This window comes from Globicephala melas, chromosome 20 (genome assembly GCF_963455315.2).
Source record: "Globicephala melas chromosome 20, mGloMel1.2, whole genome shotgun sequence".
In the NCBI taxonomy this organism is placed as follows: Eukaryota; Metazoa; Chordata; class Mammalia; order Artiodactyla; family Delphinidae; genus Globicephala; species Globicephala melas.
In genome coordinates this window covers 27,919,800-27,941,969 of record NC_083333.1, presented here as the reverse complement: position 1 = coordinate 27,941,969, position 22,170 = coordinate 27,919,800, and the positions used below count along the sequence as shown (strand labels likewise).

Here is a 22,170-nt window from a genome sequence, read left to right as displayed (position 1 = left end):
ATACCAGTCAGTTCCTCAAAATATGCTAGATGCTATTCTGAGAACCATGGAGAATACCGATGAGAAGTGGCATGGAGCCAGCTTTAGGGTGCTTGCAGTCAAGTTTAGGAGAGGACCAAAGCATTCCAGTACACAGTACAAAGCAGTGGTAGACGAGATGTGAATAGATGAAGAGAGGAAGCATGAGAGATGCAGTACAGTGTGTTTAGAGGTCGCTGAGTTGACTAGCCTGACTGAACTGAAAGGTTCATTTAGAGAAGTAGTGGGTGGGAAGAACTGAACGTAGGTGATGGCCAAATTATGAAAAGTGGAATGCCAAACTAAGAATAATTTGGATCCATAGAAGGCTACTTAAGACTTTTTAACAGAAAAACAGTGGTGTTTGAAGTGATTCAGAGCACTAAATAGATTGAGGTCAAACCAGGACAACCTTAAACTATGAAACCTGGACCTTTTGGGAGGTGGCGGGGCAGGGTGGGGGGTCGGCTTGGCCTCTTGATCCAGCAGTGTTTCCCTTTCAAACTGATGCCCATTGATAGCAGCTGTTTAGAGAGGGTAGAGAGAGCCTCTCAGGCAATGGGAAAAAAGGCACTGTTCCTGGGGTGTAACTGGTTTGTATTCAAATGGCAGTATATAAGTGATGAGTGATTTTTACCAATAGAAAATTTGGGAGTTTGGAGGTTTTCTTTCCTCTCCCTTCCTCCCTCTTTTTCTTTCTTTTCCTTTTAAAATTGTTAAGAGGGCAAAACCTAGCATGTGTCATTAGTGGTCAGAAGGTAAACTTGACCAACAAATGCCCTTTGGATTTCTTTAGTTTGGTAAATAGAATCCTTTCTTAAAAGGAAAATGATGTAAAAAATTGATTTAGGGCTCCTTGATCCCCAAAGAAATGAATCTTCTGGAAATACCCATTTCAAAGGGAACTAAAAAACACATTTCGTGGCACAGATATTATACTTTTGTTGAAAGAGTTCATCACCATAAGGTAAAAATACCCCCTTGATTTGATATCATTACATAAATTTGGAGTAACTCATCTACAGTGTGGGTGTTTTTCATGCTTTGGCACACAGTAGAGCAAGCAGCGTAGCCAAGATGTTTTTCATGTTGAGCAAAAACTTTAACAGATGGAGGTGGTGATTGTAGAGCACTTATTTAAAGTGTTAGGAATGAATCAGTGTAGTTTGAGGCTGAGGCAGTAATCCATACTAAGGGAGTCTGAGAAGTTGAAGAGCATCCTAATAATATATGTAACAGGCAGCTGAAGAGAACTGATTTTAAATGGCTCTCCCAGTACTGTTACCCTAGCCAGGGCCCTATAGAATTTTTCTTAGGGGTTAAAGTCTTTAAAAAGCCACTCTGTGTGCTTGCGTGCGTGCGTGTGTGTGTGTTTTCCTTCCCTATTCTAAGAACTTGAAATTATGTGGTAGGGTCACCATAATTCTTTAAATTTGTCTTCAAGTCCTGGCAGTATTTCAGTGTTGCTTGTGTGGGATTGATTGATCTTTAAAGAGCTGGGGAAACTCACTGGCTTATGTAGAATTTCTGTAAAGCAGGGACCAGCTGTAAGTGGTATTTTTGTTTTTTAAGTGGTGGAAGAGCTTAAATATGTAATTGTTCCTATCTTTTATGCACAAATGCTCTTTCTTATAAATTGCTTCACAAATGCTATAAAACTTTGAATAATTTTTCCCTGAAGAAATGTTGAACCCTGTGCAAGCTGTTAGAATTAGAATGTATGTTGAAAGCTTTGATGGGACTACTGTTCTGGAACTGCACAGCTTTTTTTTTTTTAAAATCATGATTCCTTCTTCTTTTTGTTTTGTTTTGTTTATTTACAGATGACTGCATATGTTCAGGCAAGAAAATACCCCCATATTTCAAAATACAGCAGTCTATAAACAAAATTCTTATCTACCGTTTTCCTAAACGACACATTTTTTTTCCTGTAATTTGTATAGAAAATTAAGTGCAGTTCTTGTCTCCCAGGATTTAAGGGAGACAAGAACTCCCTTATGGGAGTTCAGGGAAGGGACAGGGAAGGGCATTACCTACTGTAATCCTCGAACTCAGCATTTAAAATTTTTTTTGAAGTAAACACAGAAGTTTTGTACTCTGTGTTTCCAGAGTATAACAAGAATCCCAATTCTCTGTTAATACGTGTGCTCTGGGTACCCATGGGCAGCATTACATCAAAGATACCTAATTTGGTAAAACTCAGCCCCAAGGATAGCCATGTTTTGTTAGATCTAATACTGCTAAATGTGTAAGGCAGAGTAACTACTGTGAAATAAATGTGTCCACTGCAACAGCTGGACGGTAGCTCTGTAGTGAGCCATGCTGCTCATTTTCTCATTTAACCCCCTCAGTAACACTGAGAGGTAGGTATTATCACCACTTTATAGATGGGAAACCAAAACTTAGAAAATGGCCGTATGCCCAAGGTCACATAGTTCATTGCTGGTGAAATTGGAATTTGAACCCATGTGTTTATTCGCCTCTTGAATCCTACCAGATCAGGTGCATCCGAAGGGGTCTGAGCCCTAAATCTTTGAGCTCTGGCTTTTTTTTCTTTCTTCTTTTTTAAACTATTTGGAAACCTTTAAATTGGTATTAGTAAAGATGGAAATTTGCATTGCCTTTAGAATGGTCTCAGATTGGGGGTGGGGTGGTGGCAGCAGTGAATAAAGTTACCAGATTATATAATATAGAAAAGTAGAACACGTGGAATGCTCTGAGTTGTCCGTAGTGAAGAAAGTTTTATTTCTGGGAATTTTTTTCATAGGTTAGTGACGGCAAACTATCATGGTGGGGGTTTCTGAAGCCTCGTTTTGTTATTTTCTGCTCCGCTGTGTATTTTCGGTGTGAAAAGTTTGTACCGGAGGCGTATGAGGCCCTGGTGTGTGTTTCTTACATCTAAATTGGACCATAGTATTACTGTGTTCTCTTGACTGAAATACTTCTTTCAGTTGAAGTATGATATATGTGTAGAAGAGTTACATATCGTAAGTGCACAGTTCAGTGAATTTTCACAGACTGAATACACCCAACTTGCAGGTCAAGAAGTTTAACATTAGCAACAGCTCAAAAGCACCTATTGTGTCCCTTCCATCAACTGGAATATTTTAATTCTCCTGTGTGAACCTCACATCATTCCTTATCTTTTAGGTTTCTTCCTGATTGTGGCTCTAACATTGTCTTTCTGCAACCAGAAAAAGAACAAATAAAAACTTCACTGAAACTTGTCTCTTCCTCCTTTCATAATCTTATCTCTTGATCAGTCTGCTTCCGTTAAACCAAAGTGTTTTGATGGCTACAAAGTCATAACTTGAGGGAATATGGGGGTTGGCATAGAACATGCGGCTGTGGGGTAAGAGCTAAAAACATTCCTTGGAATTTTCAAAACGGAATGAAAATTTGGTGGTCGAACTCAACCATCTGTTTGTTAAGAGGTAATGAATGAGCGAATGGTAAGTTGCCTGTGTTTTGGGGAAGTGGTGATAGGAGCAGTTCCTCCTTCTCAGAACTCTGATGGGGCCTTAACAGCTTACTTGTGAAGGATGTGAACTTTCATCTAAAGCCATAGCAAATTCAGTACAGTCTCTGTAGGTGCAAACTCATCCTCCACATGTGGTTCTGGTGCCCTTCCCTGCTCTACTTGAGATTCACTTATGTCAGTTTGTGCCCTTGGCTGTTTTTTTTTTGTGGTACGCGGGCCTCTCACTGTTGTTGCCTCTCTCATTGGGGAGCACAGGCTCCGGACGCGCAGGCTCAGTGGCCATGGCTTACGGGCCCAGCCGCTCCGCGGCATGTGGGATCCTCCCGGACCGGGGCACGAACCCATGTCCCCTGCATCGGCAGGCGGACTCTCAACCACTGCGCCTCCAGGGAAGCCCCCCTTTGTTGTTTTAAGCATTTGAATAAAACTTAATTTTTAACTCTGAAATTATGCCATCCTGGGCTTTCAGGGCTTGCGTGTGAAAGCTGATGTACCAGCTGGGTAGAAAAACCTGATCCCAGGTGGCCCCAGGCTTGTCCTGTGCTTTGTCTCCCACAGAACCAATCTTTTCTTAAATTATCGAGTAAAGAGATTTACAGGCATGCACAGCCACACCTTGGCTTTCTGGCAAAGTGATATTCTAGATACTAGAATATTCTAGAGAACCAAAATTTTAGCCTCCCATGTATTCTGACATTACATTAAAAATAAAGCGGGCTTCCCTGGTGGTGCAGTGGTTGAGAGTCCGCCTGCTGATGCAGGGGACACGGGTTCGTGCCCCGATCTGGGAAGATCCCACATGCCGCGGAGCAGCTGGGCCCGTGAGCCATGGCCGCTGAGCCTGCGCGTCCGGAGCCTGTGCTCCGCAACAGAAGAGGCCACAACAGTGAGGGGCCCACATACCGCAAAAAAAAAAAAAAAAAAAAAAAATCTAAGCATTGGTGAGTTCCCTGGTGTCCTAGTGGTTAGGATTCTGGGCTTTCACTGCCGTGGCGGGGGTTCAGTCCCTGGTTGGGGAACTGAGATCCCACAAGCCACCCGGCCAGTATTCTTCTTCTTCTTCTTCCTCCTCCTCCTCCTCATCATCATCATCATCTAAACGTATTAGTTCCATTTTTCCCTACCTTCTTGGGGAGAAAAGCATACAAACACCAAGTATTAATTTTGTTCTGCAGAAAACCATAGTTCTAAAATGGTGCCAAATCTGGGAGTTGCCCTGGAGTTTCTTTTATTGTCGTGGGGCATTTTTTTAGGGGGAGGTTTGCCTCTGTCCTAACAAAGGTGACAAGAAGAACGTGCAGTGCTTCCCTAGTGGTGCAGTGGTTAAGAACCCGCCTGCCAATGCTGGGGACACGGGTTTGAGCCCTGGTCCGGGAAGATCCCACATGCCACGAAGCAACGAAGCCTGTGCGCCACAACTACTGGAGCCTGTGCGCCTAGAGCCCGTGCTCCGCAACGAGAAGCCACCGCAATGAGAAGCCTGCGCACTGCAACAAAGGGTTAGCCCCCGCTTACCACAACTAGAGAAAGCCTGCGTGCAGCAACGAAGACCCAATGCAGCCAAAAATAAATTAATTTAAAAAAAAAAGAAGAACATGTGGTTGGTTCTAAGAACTCCTGGCGTGTAGAACCTTTTCTGCAAGGTTATTGGTCACAAATTAAAACTGGCCTTTTCCAAGTGATTACCTTATTCTGTTTTCATGTCCAAATGGGCCATAATGCTTTATAAGATAATTACTAGACCACATTTTTCTTCCAGCCCTTCTTTTTGGTAGACAACAAAATCCTGGCCTAAAGCTCCTTTGGCTCTTGTGCTGTTGAATCTTCTGTGATGCTGGTGGGTTAACCTTGGTGCTTAGGGATGGACGTTGATGTCATTGTGGCAGGGAGTGCCTTAAGAGCCCTGTCCCTCTCAGACCTTCGTCCTTGGTGTGCGGGTGTGCTTTATAATTGTCTAGCAACAGAATAACTTTTCTGGCCACAGTACAGTTTTTGAAATGCATATTTTAAAATTATAAGTGTATTTTACATATATTTATTTCATCACAGTATTTAATAAATAAATAAAAATTTTTAAGGGAAAATTGATGAAAAGAAAAAGGTTTTCATCACTGAGGCTGATGGGATTTAGCAATAGCTTGTTACCTTATATTGTGCACATGTAAACTCAGTGACTGACACTGAGGGTCCGAGGTTAGCCAGCATCACAGATAGGCACCAGCTTTGTAAAACTCTGCAGGGCATAGCCTTTTTTCAGAAGTGAATTCACTGGTCGGCATCATTAGTGCAACTTAGCTATTTGTTGGTATCTATCAGTCTTATCTACCCTTTCCAAAGTTGTATCTCACTTGGAAATGTCAATACATATACATCAAGCAGTCCAGGTTCTAATTTGGCAGTGAGTACAGCATTGTTCAGCATCATGAGTAAATAATTTGGTAAAGAATTTTACCAACTTCCTTTTAGAATTTTGCTCTGTAGTATAGATTTACTACCACTGTACTAGTCCATCAGCATTTTCCTGTGTTCGCCATTTTTGAGTTAGGCTCACATGTCTATTTTCTCTTTTAAGTTACTTTTTAAAATGTCCTATACCCTTTGCCTTTTGTTAGAAATCTGGAATTCAAAGGGTGGCTTTTATACTATGCCTAGATCTATTCTGCCCACCCCCCCTTTTTTTTTGGCTGCACCATGTGGCATGCGGGATCTTAGCTCCCTGACCAGGAATCGAACCCATGCCCCCTGCAGTGGAAGCGTGGAGTCCTAACCACTGGACCACCAGGGAAGTCCGTATTTTGCTCCCTTTAATACTCTGCAGATGATAGGCTATCCATATAAGTCAGTATTGGAGAGCACACTCGTTTCAGTTTTGAAAATCTGCATGGGATTCATTACCCCGTAACCTTGGGTAGGCTGTTTTCACTTTGCAGAATGCAGGGGCTCAGTTGTGTGGTCTCTGGGCCTCCCCTGGAATGGGGCCCATTGGTGTGCTTCCAGCATTCTCTAACTCGGACACATCGTGGCCCTTGAGGGTAAGAGAAGTAAGTAGGACTTACCGTGCTTTTTCATTAAAATACGGTTTTCCCACACAAGGGCACATGGCTGTGCATGCAGGTAGCAGCAGGACGGTGGCTGGCCCATACTTGGGATAACCTAGAGACAGTATGAGGAAATCCCAAGATTGGATCTCTGTGATTCTGGAAATTGGCTTGAAGATCCCTGGAGAGGTTTTCAGGCTCTTTCTGTTGCTGCCCAGTTGTTGTGCGGTTATACCTACTCTCTTCCTTTATTCTCCAGTGTCAGTGTTTGCTGTTTTCCAGAAATCTCCTCACAGAAACTCATCTTTTATTTTTCCCTCCCTCTGCTTTTCTACTGAGGTTTTAATGCTAGATGTTTGGGAACCTGAATTCTCATTTCCAGACACAATTCCTTTTTCTTTTTAAGTATCAGAGTTGACATAATGCTGGTTGTTTTAAAAATTACAAGTTTTGCATCCATGTAACTGATAATACTCCAAATAACACCTTTTACAAACAAACCTAAAAGGCAACATAGTCGTCTTCATGGCTACCCACTTAAGAGTGAAAAGGAAATGATTGCTTTTTTTTCCTTGTCTTAATTCTTTTCAGGTTTTGAATGAAGAATGTGATCAGAACTGGTACAAGGCAGAGCTCAATGGGAAAGACGGCTTCATCCCCAAGAATTACATAGAAATGAAACCACATCCGTAAGTTGGGCTCTGCTGACCCTCCAGGGTCAGACCCATCTGCTTGTTCAAATGATGTTTTTAAAATTGAGATCATTGGGATGGATGTCATACTTTTTATTCTGTCTTCTCAGGGAATTAAGAAAGCATGTTGATTTTTCCATGTTAGTAAGAGTATATAATGAGAGCATAATAGTCAATAATAGTGTATGTTTTAGGTAACTGTCAGTGATCTTCAAATGATAAAACAGCAGTTACGCAGGTCCATAATTCTTTCTCTGTGAAACCCTTTGTGCCAGATGTGTTTCATAATTCTGCATTTTTTGAGTTTTAGAAAGGGTATTTATCACGTGGTTTTGTATTGACATGTTTGATATTCCTATGGGACCATATCTTAATAATCTTGGTATCACCAGAGCACAATACTTGGCATATAATTGGTTCTCAGTAAATGTACACTATAATCACTGCCCTACCCCTCCATTTTAGTGTTCCCACTTCAGAGAAAACAAAGTGCTCTCCTACTCCAGGCTGCTGAGAGCAGTGAGAAAAAAAATTTTTTTTTTAAATTCCAGAACCGTTTATTGTTGATATATGACATGGTGGGATCCTGGGAGCCCTTACAGACCACTTTCCTCCCACCCTTACCCACCACCTCTTTTATTGTCTCTGCTCCTCCCTCAAAAGCAGTCATTTTCTTGTGAGTATGTCAGGGAGAACTGAAGCATTTAATGCTCAGACTAGAATGCCACTGAAACACGAAGAAACGGTAGATCCTCTGTATCTACTTGTTTTAACACAAAATGGTAAATAAGACTTTCAGATGACTGCCCCACCTCGAGTAGCAGCCCATTTGTCCCTCTCCCCCATTGTCACTGTTCTGATGTGTCCCTGTCATTTCTCTTCCCCCAAGTACTGGAGCAAAGATCTTAACCACATCTTATCTTACACAGCTTTTACGTCATCTTACAAAGAACTGAATGCTGTAGAGCTCAAAAGCGCCTTGACAACGGTCTAGTTCATTCCTCTTTATGCTGCAAATTAGGAAAGCGTCCAGTATTTTTATTTCAAAACTACTAATTTATGAATTAATAAACTAATATACTTCTCTTTTTTTAATATTTTAATTTTATTGGTGTGTAGTTGATTTACAATATTGTGTTAAATTCTTTTCTCATATAGGTTATCACAGAATATTGAGTAGAGTTCCCTTGTTGGTTATCTTATATATGGCAGTGTGTGTATGTTTATCCCAAGCTCCTGATTTATGAATAGAGTTCTCATTTTAAAAGACTCACAGTGTAGAAAACTATAGAGCAGTGTGAGTTTCTCCCCATACATGTACCCCTTTTAGAGGTAACCACCACTAGCAACTAAACATGAGCCAAATGCTACCTTTTGAACTGAATCTGTTCTAAAATGATTTGCCTCTATGAAACAAAACAGATGATTCAGGAGCTTCACCCTAAAACTGTCTGTTGGATTCATGTTTTGGTCGCTGAACTCTTGCACAGTTCTCACTATGTGCAGAGACCGTGCTAGGTGCTGGGAAGTTAGGTTCTGTAGTTAAGTTATGGTATAATAAAACGTCCATGTAGTTAATGGGAAGTTCTTTGAGAGAGCACATCCAGGAAGCCTGGAGAGAGATTGGGTTACCCTGCAGTTTGGTAATAGGAAGATACCTATGCAGAAGTTTCTATAATGAAGAATCTGTGAGGTCCTCAAGGAAACTTCTTATAGTTCAAGAAGAACCAGGCACCTTATAATAGCTCACTAAATGTTTCATTGAATGATTTAAAAGGAGAAAACCAGTCTAACTGTGAAGTATATTTTTCTAGTTTTTGTTTGAAACTTGTACTATCGTGTATCTTTGTAACTATGTGAGTTTGATCTCTCCCCTTCTCCCCTAAAAAAGATATTAGATTCCTTGAAGAATTTATGTCTTCTGCTTTCATACTCCCTTGTAACTTGTGCCTTGCCTCTGCACATAGTAGCTCAGTAAGTAGTTTTGAATTGATACTCAGATGCAAATTCTTGTACAAAGGCTGGGACCAATTTGTTCATGATAATAAAAGCCAGAAGTATTAAGTCTTCAGAGGCGTACGTGGAAAAGATTTGTGGCCCCTGGTCAGTGGATTGATAATGTCCCTTATTTGAGGTCCCTGTGATGTTAGATTGGCTGTTATTAACACACAGCCATGCCCAGGTTACTAAAATGTAGGCACAAGCAGTGATATCCAAGAAACTACAAAAGATGAGCATGAGATTATTATAGATTCCCGGGAATTGTACTAAGCACAGTTTTGCATTCTTGTGGCCACTTAGTGTCCATATTTGCTTTGGGGGCTGTGTGGGCTTTTCGTGGACAGCATCACGGAATACACCCCATGGGGAGAAGCAGTTGGATAGTGGTTACTGGGAGTCACATAGTGCATCCTACCTCGGTCCACACAAGACAAAAATTGGTGCACATCTATTCCTACAATCCGCCCTCAAAATAGATCAAGGATTGGCTAAACCTTTTCTGTAAAGGGCCAGATAATAAATATTTTAAGCCTTGTGGGCCATGTGCAGTCTCTGTCATGTCACATATACTTCTTCGGTTGAATTTTTTAAAACAATCCTTTAAAATTTTTTTAAATAGTCTTAGATTGTGGGTCACAGCAAAACTGGAAAGATTTAGGCTGAGGGCCATAGTTCGCTGACTTCAGCATTAGATCCAGTGATAACAAAATCAACTTAAGTTCCTTTTCATTTTTCCTTTTTTTTTGGCGGGGGAGGCTACATTGTGTCTTCGTTGCTGCGGGCGGGCTTCTCATTGCAGTGGCTTCTCTTGTTGTGGAGCATGGGCTCTAGGCAAGTGGGCTTCAGTAGCATTTGGACTCAGTAGATGCAGTGCATGGGCTTGGTAGTTGCGGTGCATGGGCTCAGTAGTTGGGCGCTTGGGCTCAGTAGTTGTGGCACACGGGCTTAGTTGCTCTGCAGCATGTGGGATCTTCCCAGACAAGGGATCGAACCTGTGTCCCTTGCATTGGCAGGCAGATTCTTAACCTCTGTGCCACCAGGGAAGTCTGCTTTTCATTTTCATATTTCCAGGCTGAAGGGGAATTCAGCAGAACATCAGACTGTAATTTTTATATTAAATAAAATGCCTGTGGCTCTAAATCCTTGTTTTTCTTCAGATTGTTTCAGGTGACGTCGGCACTTCAAATCTGACTGTTGGGAACATAGGAAAGGCCACCTTCCTTGGATAGTTATAGTTACTGACCTGATGGATGGATTAGCTTTTTAGGAAGAGTCACTCTCATGCCTGCTCCTCTCTCCCCACTGTAAAGAACTTTGGAATAATAATTGATCAGGAAGCGTCCAGGCCCCATGGTGGTGTTCTTCACAGACTCTAGCTGGAACGCAGGCAGTGTTCATCCATCCAAGCTCTGCAAAAGGAAACCATATTGCCAGAAAAGACCATCACCCTGTACCTGTGCAGTGGTGGGCCTCACAGGCCTGTTTCACATTAACAGGGCTGCTGTGTGACTGGATGTCCATAAGTACAGGGTCAGTGTTGGTTTCATAGCTATGGGAGGGTACAGAGTACCAGGCCCCTCCTTCCATCTCCCCAGCCTCCCTTACTTCCCTTTTTTAGTTTTTGTTAGGGAGCAAGAGGGAAGTTTAAAATGGGGTATGGGGCTTCCCTGGTGGCGCAGTGGTTGAGAGTCCGCCTGCCGATGCAGGGGACACGGGTTCGTGCCCCGGTCCGGGAAGATCCCACATGCCGCGGAGCGGCTGGGCCCGTGAGCCATGGCCGCTGAGCCTGCGCGCGTCCAGAGCCTGTGCTCCGCAAGGGGAGAGGCCACAACAGTGAGAGGCCCGCGTACCGCAAAAAAAAAAAAAAAAAAAAAAAATAATGGAGTATGACCTAATATAGCATTTGAGCTAACAAATTAAACACAGACTACGAAATGATTGTTGGCATTAGTGTTGCAACATGAGTTGTATATACTGGGGGTGGATCCAAATATGTGCTTTTCACATTAAATGCATATGGATGGGTGCCTATGGGATGTAATAAAGGCTTGAATTGGAAATAAGCTGCCTCCTCCCATTAGCTTTCTCCCTTGCTAATTGTATTGTAGTATAAACCCATCTTTTAAAAAATTTTAAGAAGTTTGACCATAGCCATGTAGTCACACGTAAATATCACCATTAAAAGAAGTTAAAGTTATAACAGTATAAAATGCTAAGGAAGTGTAGGATGGTGGTATTAAATGTTATAACTGAGAGTGATAGCTGTTCCTCATAGTGTCATATCCCTTATGTTGTGGGACATCCTCTTTTTCTAGAGGGAGGAAGCGGGGGAGGGAGTGTGTGTGTGTTTAGTGAAAATGGGAGCAGGTACAAAAGAAGTATTTAATAAAATGGTCTCCAACTAATTTTCCATTTTTCAATCTGGGTGCTTATAACGGGTGTTTTTTATGAAGTAAATCTTTGTAAAAATTCCAGTTAGAGTACTTTGCTTCACCACAGGTTTTGTGTTTTTTTTCCAAGTTGAAAATAAAAATGAGTTAATTTTAAGCTGAGAGGAAGAAAATACTGCCACCATATCTATATATTTGTGCACCATAAGGGAAGGTCCACAAACATACACATCTAACTGCCAACAGTTGCTGCCTCTGGGGAGTTTGAGGGAAGAGTCTTGCTTATTTTTACTTCACGTACATCTAAGCTATTTTAATTTATGTTCATTACTTATACCTTAAAAAAGGAAAGCAGAAAGGAAAATGCCTGCCTGCTGGAAGATTTGGGGGGGTCTAGGAGGAAAGAATGTGACTGTTGGGGAACTTCTCGCCACCTCTCGGCCAAATGGCTACTGAGTGCACGGGCACTGCAATGTAAACCAGAGAGCACAGATGAAAACAGAAAGTACTTACGTGATCTCAACACTATGAGCTGTCCTTTCCTAGTGGGAGATAGTTCTGTTGTGTTACTACATGATTTCTCCTGTGTGGCCTTACTTCCAGGCCCTGGAAGACTTACCCTCAAGTTCTTTGTAGGTGCAGGAAGATAGGTTGTACCAGCTCCTCAGCGGCTTGGCATTACTTCACTTCAAATGAGAAAGATACAAGGCTGCGGATTTTAGGAATGTTTAAAGGTTACTAATGGCAACTTCTGAATGTATCCTTCCTAGCAGCTCCCATCCTTCTGTTTGAATTTTAGTATAGTGTATTGTTTCAGAGACATCTTGCAGTTGCTTATAAGTAAGATAGATATATGTTAGAGTTATAACTTTAACAGACTCCTTGTATCTTTGTTATTCTAGTTTGCATATTTAATGCATATTAGTTACCATGTATGGAGTCTGATGAAGCAGGTAGGTCTTTATTAGTTACAAGTGGCATCGTTGCTTTTTCTAAAATAATAACACAGTAACGACAAGTTGCAAAGAGAACCTTGTTTTCACAGTCATCTATCCTAATTAGTTGTGGCTTTCCTGTAAGAAGTGAGGTGCCTGTGACTTGAAGCTGTTTCAGAGATTTCTCCTCCTCTTCCTCATGGTCAGCCCCAGCCCCTGCTGCTCCTACCCTTTTCCATGAATTCACCCACTTTTTCTTGTGACCAAGGTCAGTTAGCATTGGGAGCAGAAGAATCTGTAAGTTACTCCAAATGAAAAAGTGAATTTTGCAACTAGCTGCCTCTGCACAGAGTAACGCATGGCATTCCTAATGGTTCCTGAAAACCAGACTCTGAGCGGTGACAGCAGAGAGTGGCCTTGAGAGGAGTGCCAACTACAGCTACGAGCAGAGGCTGCTCCCTCACAGCCTGAACCTCTTCCCTTTGTGCTGTTACAAGAAGTGGCCCTGTCCAGCTTCTGGGCCTTCCAGCTTTCCTACCCCTGTTTCTCTTCATCCCACTGTAGCAAGGCTGCTGCCTTATCAAGTGGCTGCAGGAAGGGCCTGTCTCACCTTAGATGGTTCATCATGTGCTCAAATCGATAGGCCTGGGCTTTCCCTGCTGCCTTGCTGATGAGTCAGTGGGGGGCCCAGTGAGCTTTGGCCCAGGAGGCCCATTTTTAAGTGTCTTCCTGTATAGAAAGTGGCCCACGATTGTGTCTTTTGAGTCACTGGGGAATGGAGGAGATGGTTGCAGGGAGATGGTCCCCCTCTCAAGGCGTGATGGGGCATGTGGAGACAGGAGGGTAGAGAGGGAGGCCCTTCCTTCAGCGAGGAGTGTTCTGTTACTCATATTTCAGAGGCTGGATATCCCGTTTCTTTGTGGGGAAGCAGATGTTGACTGGCTTGCCTTCCTTCCTTAGGTGGTTTTTTGGCAAAATCCCCAGAGCCAAGGCAGAAGAAATGCTTAGCAAACAGCGGCACGATGGGGCCTTTCTTATCCGAGAGAGCGAGAGTGCTCCTGGGGATTTCTCCCTCTCTGTCAAGTAAGTATTTACTACTTGGATTGCCTGGAATCCTGTCTTCAGATGATGGAAATTGTGAAGCCAGAGGCCAGGTGTCTGGGTACACACACCAAAGGTGGCAAACTGGGAGAGGTTGAGCCTAAACAGTATTTTATAAATCAGAAAAATTTACATTAAAATCCTAATTTCTGGCTTCTCTTAAAAATGACCTCTAGCAGCACTGGATTTAGATTCCCATGTGAAAACTGTCTTTAGTTGCTGAGCAGCAGCTGAGCTTCAGAGAGCAAATACTTGCCAGTTTTCCCCAATCCCCACCACTCTGCAGTGCTCTCCACACACACGGCTCTTCCCTTATCCGGGCACCCCTGCCCTCTGTGGGATTCCTGCAGCTCTGTAACAGCAACTGATCACTAGGTCAGCTGCCTTGTGCACCTTGACTAGGTGTCTCTCTGAAATCTACCAGTGTCATACTAGGCCTCACACTGACTTAAAAGGTGACCACAGGGGTTTGGGGGTTTTTGCTTTCCCCAGTGGTAAATTTAAATGTGGAAGGGAGCTGGTAGGCAGGGAGTGGGGAAGGCAGGGAGTTATACCACCTTGGTATAACTCCTTGGTATAGAGAATATAAATTGGAACTTTGAAGATCCTAAGCTAATCACTTCCCATCTGTGACGTAAGGATTTTGAATCAAATTGTCATTTTTCCATATGTGTTTTGACTCTGTCCATTTCTAGTTAATATATTATCACAGGAAACCCTCCCCTAGGAATCTTAGAAATCACATCATCGTTTATGTGACAAAGAGGTGACTAGATTAAAAACTCAGATCACTTTAGTATACATTTAAAATGAAGGCGGTAAAACAATTTATTTGCCATTTACAAATGATATAAAGATTTTTCAGTTTCAAAAATCAGCTCAGTATCTTGTTTCATTTTAGGACCAAATGTGCAGTTAAAGTGTGGGTTTCTTTAATATAGATTTAAATATAAAATTTTTGTGTTTCTTTTCTCAGTGAAGATGTGGGAGGTGGTTTCAGGTGACATTTGCAGTATCTTTCGTATACGTTTCCAGTATAGTTAGGTTTTAGTCCCAACATGAAAAAAATCAAACTGGATCTAATAGTTTTTTTCCTCTTTTAACAATGGCTTTTTTTTTTTGAAACTTTCTTTTTTAGAGCAGGTTTAGGTTCACAGCAAAATTGAGTGGAAGGTACAGAGTTCCCGTGCACCCCTTACTCCCATATGCTTAGAAACAGTGGCTTTTTGATGTGCTTGATTAAACACCTGCATATGAGGACCTGGTGGGCTGAGAGCACCTTGAGGTGGAAGAGTCCTTATGCTTCTCATTAACTTGTGTTTCCGCCTCTGTTTTCCTTAACGTTTTATACTGTCCTGAGTATAAATCGAACAGTGGAGGACAAGGAGTACAAGCAGTTAATCCTTGAATGATGGCCAAAAACCCCATGGCAGTTCGGGTTCGGTTGTCTGATGACCATGCGCTGGCTGCCTGCCCGCCCATGCTCGTGCGCTGGCTGTCGGGAACCTCCCAGACCCTTCCGTTTTATCAAATAAAACCTTTAAAGTGTTCATGTATTTATTGCTTTAGAAATAAAATTTGAAACAGGTGTCATAACCACCTCTAACAACACAAGCACCTGCACCAAGGAGGTTCAAGAGTGTGCAGTCTTGAGTTTCAAGGCGTTGAGTCTAATGGAAAAACTGCAGTAGTTAACAGCTCACCGTTAGGGACCCTGTACCCCTTTCAGAAGCCACCTGCATTGCACTGTGGGAGTGGGCTCCCACGGGCCCAGAAGTGCCATTTCAGTATGTCCTTCTTCCTCATAAAGCTTTCTTCCTCGTCCACCGTTTTTCCCATGAAATAGTGTTGTTTCTAAGCACTTCGCACTTGTACTCAGTGGCTTCCTTAAAGCTCAGTGCTGCCACCTGCTGGGTTGGTTTTAAGAAGTATTTACGCTTTAATACCAGCGATGGGAGGAGAGACTCTTAGTCGTTCATTTAACAGATCTTCATAGAGCGTCTTCTGAGGGCTGGGCGCTGGTGTGGACCTCAAGGACTCGGCAGAGAGTGGGACAGGCAGGGCCTTGTTTGAGCTGATGTTCTAGGCAGACAGCACGACGGTGGTGGGCCATTCCCACTCAGCCAGGCTCATGCTGTTTTTCTGGGCCATTGTAAAGAGAGCATTTGCCTTTTTACCAGGTGGTAGAGAAGCCTTTTATGGGGGGTGGCCTTTTATTTATTGTCCCAGCATGTTCTTTGCTTTTGAGATCTTTTCCCCTTAAGTAGAGCTAAAATCCCTGAGTAGAAAACATGACTTTAAACTCTTCCCAGTTATAGGAAAATTGTTGGAAGTTGTCCAATCCCTCCTTTCCTCACCTTATTTCCTATCTTATCTTTTGTAGTCTTCAAATGTCACACAAGATTTCAGTTCTGTTTTTCATTTGGCACAGTGCAGGGCACATAGAGGCATTATATAGGTTAGGACTTTTTTTTTTTTTTTTTTTTTTTTTTTTTTTTTGCGTTACGCGGGCCTCTCACTGCTGTGGCCTCTCCCGCTGTGGAGCACAGGCTCCGGACGTGCAGGCTCAGCGGCCGTGGCTCACGGGCCCAGCCGCTCCACGGCATGTGGGATCCTCCCGGACTAGGGCACGAACCCGCGTCCCCTGCATCGACAGGCGGACTCCCAACCACTGCGCCACCAGGGAAGCCCAGGACATTTCTTTTTATTTACAAATGTTTTCAGAATTAGACAGACTGACAGGGTTTCCCTGTCTGGCGAGGATTCTTCCTGTTGTCACTGGTAATTGTCATCCTAATGGAGGGTCTCAGGGTGCTCTCCAGCCAGGAAGTCAAGTTGTGCTACAGTCCTGGGCACCCAGCCTGTAAGGGGCATGGCCAGCAACAAGTTCTCCAGGACACCTCCTTGGTGGGCAGGTGGCCCCTGGGTAGCTGGGACAGAGCCCTCTGGCCTGTTCTCACGTGTATCCTCTACCCCTCCCCAGGTTTGGAAATGATGTACAGCACTTCAAGGTGCTCCGAGATGGGGCTGGAAAGTATTTCCTCTGGGTGGTCAAGTTCAATTCTTTGAATGAGCTGGTGGATTATCACAGATCTACATCCGTCTCCAGAAACCAGCAGATATTTCTCCGGGACATAGAGCAGGTGCCACAGGTAAGCCTCGTAAGAGACATTGGGATCATTCTTAGCAATTAAGAATAGCTCTTTAGGCAAGCAGGTGTTTTTTTAAAAGGTTCCTTTTGGACCTTCTGTGTTCATTATTAAGTCATGTTAAAGATTTGACGTTTGAAACAAAAAATAGTTTTGTCTTTTCCAGAGGCTGCTTCTCTGAAGCGTTGTGTTGCTAGTTATCTTGTGTCTCTTGGAAGAAGGTCTTTAACACACCCTCAAATACTCTGCCTGGAAGTAAACTTTGGGGAAAATCGTACTGTAAGGGAGTGAAGTCCACACTCATTCTTAAAATCCTTCTCACATGTAATGGTTATTACCACCTTATTTTATTCAAGCTTTTACCCTTCTCACTGTATAAAACCTTAAGGATTTTCTAAGTGATAAAGCGATAGGAACTAAACCATTTTCACATCTGGGATTGTAAACAAAACCCCACTGGCTGTTTCCGAAGTTCTTTCCTCTTGAAGCAGTACCTGCTGCTCTTTGCTTGATGCTGGGGTGCAACCCGCCTCCACGGTGGGGACACCCAAGTGGTTTTGAGCACTGGTGAAGACTGCACGACGCCCACCTCGGGTAAACTGTAAGAATTGGTGGGGCGGGGAGGAGAAGTGAGGGGTTATTTCAGGAAATGTGAAAAGGCTGGCACACATCAGTTTCCCCATCACCGGCCCGCTTACGAGGGGCCGGCCGCGATCAGGGACGCAATGTGTGTTTTCTCCCTGCCCCTCTTCTGCAGCAGCCGACGTACGTCCAAGCCCTCTTTGACTTTGATCCCCAAGAGGATGGAGAGCTGGGATTCCGTCGGGGAGACTTTATCCACGTCATGGATAACTCAGACCCCAACTGGTGGAAAGGGGCTTGCCACGGGCAGACCGGCATGTTTCCACGCAATTACGTCACCCCCGTGAACCGGAACGTCTAAGAGTCAAGAGATTATTTAAAGAAAGCGAAAAATTTTAAACACGTACAAAAGAATTAAACCCATCAGCTGCCTCTATCAGCAGCCTGTGAGGGAGCTCAGAATACCCAGCTGGGTCACCTGGTGACCCTCTCACTTTGGTTGGAACTCTGGGGGGTGGGAGGGGGAGTTGGATATAACAATGCCAAAACTTACCTATAAATTAAGAAAAGAGTTTTTATTACAAATTTTCACCACTGCTCCTATTCCTCCTCCTTTGTCCTTTTTTTCATCCTGTTTCCTCTTCTGTCTATCAGTGCATGACATTTAATGCCACATATAGTCCTAGCTGATGCCAATAATAAAAGAAAAGAAACCACGTGGGCTGATATTTTCTCTATGCAAAATGTCTGTTTTAGTCGGGACGACAGAAAGAACAGCCGCTTCTGTGTCCTGCGTTTACATGCACACACACAGGAGCGGGCCGGGAGCGGGCGGCCCTTGCCCTTTAGCTTCTGCCGGAGGAGGGAGGGCAAGTGGGAACCTGCCTGCCAGCCCCCAGTCCCCACCAGAATGTTGTGTCAGAGTTGGATGGGCGTGGGGGTGAGTGTGCCCCTCAGGGCTTCCTGCGAGCCAGGCCCCAAACCTGTGTCTCTCTTCCACGTTGGTTTCCCTTTCCGATGGTGTTCCTGAGCATGTTGTTTTTCTTAGTGCCTTCTGCCTTATTTCAAGGGTTGCTTATGAGTGGTGGTTTTTATTTGTTTTGTTTTAAAAATAAGTTAAAGACAGCCAATTTGTTTCCTACTCTGTAAATATTTTTTTCCCTCGGGGGAGGGGAGGACAGGGTAGGGAAGAGGAGACAAGTGAGATGAGGGTGTGGGCGTCCTGCCTGTGCACAGCCAGAGTCTTTAAGGTTCAACTTTAATATTTATAGCCCCTGGAGGTTAAGGGAGCTGGAGCCCCAGGGCACAGTGGGACCGGGTTACAGCCCTCCCTGCATCTGACTGGAGCTGGCTGAAAGGGGGGCCAGGGTCCTTGACCTTGCGGTCTCAGGTGTTGTCTGTGCCCTCTGTAGCCCCAGACACCCCCAGACACCAGTCTCTGGAGCCAGCAAGTTTCAAATGCAGGAAGGTTTAAATTGTATCAGGTTCTACCGTGTTCCTACACTGGGGTGGGGTGTGCGGGCAGGATGAGCGTTTTCCCTTCATTTTTCTTACTCTGAAATCTAGGGGTATCTGTTCAGGGCTTTCACCTTTTGTGTCCCCTACCTGAGCTGCCCAGGTGAGCTTCAGGCCGCATTCAGGAAGCAGCCGGGTGGTTTTTCATGTCTCCATTCACAGCGGGCTGTGTTCATAGCTGCTCCACCCGACCCCCTGAAAAGGAAGTGTATCTGTGACGCAGTGACTGTTGGAAGGAAGATTGGAACGATAGGAAGGCTGAGTCCATTGCAAAGCTCTTTCTGTCCGTCTCCTGTTAGCTTCTTCTCCCTTGTGGTAACACGCCTGTGATCATCTTCTCCCCACCCTTCCCACAACAAAAACGGGGCCACTGGGAGTTGGTGGTGGCCTTTGGCTTCTGAAGTGGTCGGTCGGCGTCTCCCCTGGACTCTGGTTATGGAGCCGGACTCGGCCTGGAGTGGCCTGAGACCCAGGAGGCGCTGCCCTCCCAGACACAGCGTCCGCCTCTCATCACCCCTGTCCACTAGCTTCTCCTCTCCTTGCTGATGATATGAGGAATCTCTGGCATTCTGCACCTGGACCATTTGATTGTTTTATTTTGGAATTGGTGTATATCATGAAGCCTTGCAGAACTAAGTTTTGTGTGTATATATTTAAAAGAAAATCAGTGTTTAAATAAAAAGACCTGTGTACTTAATCCTTTAACTCTGCGGGTAGCATTTGGTAGGTAGTGATTAACTGTGAATAATAAACATACAATGAATTCTTCACTCTGTATCTTTTCTTTTTTTCCCCTCGCCTTAAGGTAAAAACCTAAAGATTCTGTCAGGGAATCAGGACACTTGTGTCCTTATTTCCAACTCACCTCACTCCTTGGGGACCATGGGAGTCTCACTGGGCCTCTGGAAGAGTGATGCTCACATCACTGTTGATCAGAATCCCTGCAAACATGTTCCCAGTGCAGAGTCCCACACGCCAGACCCCACCCTCAGATTGCGTGGAGGGCACCAGCAGCGCCCGGTGTTCCCGACAGAAGCCACAGGCCGCAGTTTGAAAACTGGTGTAGTCTCAGTGCCTCGTAAGGACTAAGCACGGCTGGCTTGGTTCTCGTCCCCTCCTCCCACCTAAATAAATAAAGGACAGAAGGACAGAATAAGCCATGTTGAAGGAGTCTCAGTGTCCCAACTCGTTACAGCAAACTCATTGGCCCAGCGGGCTGCCTCGGGGTGACACTGGGCCTGTCACCACCCATAGAGCTGGCTACAGGAGGTCAAATAAGACTCGTTTAGAGAGAGAACAGGAAAGAAACCAAACCCAAGGAATTTCCACTTACGTTCTTGATCCTGTTCTTACACAGAGCCCCAGCACGCTTCCTCGCTTGTGGCTGCCCCGCTTGGATGAGAGAATCTCCACTTCTCCCCTTCTCTGCAGTGACCGCGAGACAGAGCTTGACCCAGCGCTGCCCTGCTGGAGGCCACTGGGCTCAGGGTCCACCCAGGCTGACCGAGCAGAAGCCAGCAGAAGTTTCCAGAAGGGGCCATTGAAGTGAAAACTTCAGGCAGTGACTGTCAGCCTCCTTAAGGCTTTTTGCCCTGTTTTGACTCATGGCCTCAGAATAGCTTCAGAATTAATGGGAAAATGGCTGCTTTTGCACTACCAGTTTGGTCACAAGTTTCTTGGTGTCTGTGTCCCCCTCCAGCCCTGGGTCTGTCATTTCTGGCGGGGGAAGGCGTCTGGGTGGGAGCGCCTTTGGGGAGACTGCACCGTGGGATGTAGTGGGCTGGCTCGGCTGCCTGTGACGACTGAAAGCTCTGGTGGGTGAGTGGCCTGCGGCCTGCTCCCTGAGCTCCTCCCAGAGCAGCCCTCCGACCTTCTTCACACCTGGCGACCTGGGAGATGGCAACAGAAGCTCGTCTTCAAGGATGATTGTGGAGGGGCGGTGGTGACAGCTCCTCCCCAGCGCTCTGAGTCAGTGCCGCGCTGGAGCTGCTGAGGTGACACATGGAAGGAGAAAGGGGATGGGCACAGTGGTCTGCCTTTCCTCAACACTTGTCCCCTTGACCTGCTTACAGTAGGTGACCTTCAAGTCAGAACGTCTGGCTTTTCCAAAGTGCCTGGATAACTAGGAACGGTGAGCGAGGAATTGTATTTACGCGTGCGGGATGTAACTCCTAAGACACTGGATTTACATGTTATGCAAATTCTCCAGGTTGGATCTGAGAGACATAGAAAAATAGATGTGATCTGTTTTTCACAGGAGAGCAAGGAGAGGTTGTGTACTCACAGAATGTGTGTTCCTTTGGACACTTCTTACTCTGGGGCTCAGGGGTTATAGGCACCTCCCTCCAACCAAGTCCCGAGGCAGCGGCCAGATGAAGCAGGGCCATGTAGCCACAGAAGGAGCTGGAAGTGGGCAACCCTGGGAGGGTTGGGATTTTTTGTTTTTGTTTTCAAGGATAGCTTTACTGAGATACAATTTACTATCCTAAAGCCACCCATTATTTATTTGGCCACAGCATGCAGCGTGTGGGATCTTAGTTCCCAGACCAGGAATCGAACCTGTGCCCCCTGAGGTGGAAGCTCGGAGTCCTAACCACAGGACCGCCAGGGAAGTCCCACAAGTCACCCACTTAAAGCAGACCATTCAGCGGTGTTTAATATTCACAGGTTATGCGGTCAATTTTAGAACTTTTTCATGGAAAAAGTGGAAACCATGTATCCATTATCAGTTACTTGCCATCTTCCTCCAGCCCCTCCCAGCGCTTGGCCGCCACCAGTCTACTTTCTGTCTTTACGGATTTGCCTGTCAGAATAGGCAGTCCAGAATAGGCAGTCCAGAACTGTTTGCATAAACGAGATCATAAATACGTGGCCTTTTGTGGCGGCTTCTTTCACTCAGCATCGTGTTTCCAAGGCTCATCCATGGGGTGACACGTACCAGAACGTCATTCCTTCTTACAGCCGAATAGCACTCCCTGGTATGGAGACACCCTGTCTTTTTTATCCGTTCGTACAGTGATGAGCATTGGGGTTGTTTCCACGCTTTGGCTGCCGTAAACGATGCTGCTGCAGACATTCACGTGCAAGGTTTTATGAGACACACCCTGGAGGGTTTGAAGCAGAGGAGCAGACACAGTGCTGTTTGGCTAGAAGAGTGGAGAAAGGGGGCCACGGAAGAGACCCCCTGGTGAGCAGTTGTCCTGCCGAGCCAGGTGGGTGGCAGGGGGAGCGAAGAGAAACTGGTTGATCTGAGTCATATGTAGGAGGA

The 22,170-nt window shown here is 44.8% G+C and overlaps 1 protein-coding gene across 3 annotated transcripts in view; it reads left to right on the top strand.

Moving 5' to 3' along the window:
- GRB2 (growth factor receptor bound protein 2) overlaps positions 1-19,672 on the top strand; it is a 70,432-nt gene extending 50,760 nt beyond the window's left edge. For 2 of the 3 annotated variants that reach the window (XM_030837642.2, XM_030837641.2), the window contains exons 3-6: positions 7,129-7,226; positions 13,516-13,638; positions 16,640-16,808; positions 17,563-19,672. In XM_030837642.2, the coding sequence (XP_030693502.1) occupies positions 7,129-7,226; positions 13,516-13,638; positions 16,640-16,808; positions 17,563-17,748 (576 nt within the window). In that variant the 3' untranslated portion in view covers positions 17,749-19,672. The remainder of the gene's footprint in view (positions 1-7,128; positions 7,227-13,515; positions 13,639-16,639; positions 16,809-17,562) is intronic. The other variant, XM_060290601.1, reaches the window with a different exon arrangement.
- The last annotated feature ends 2,498 nt before the right edge of the window (positions 19,673-22,170 follow it).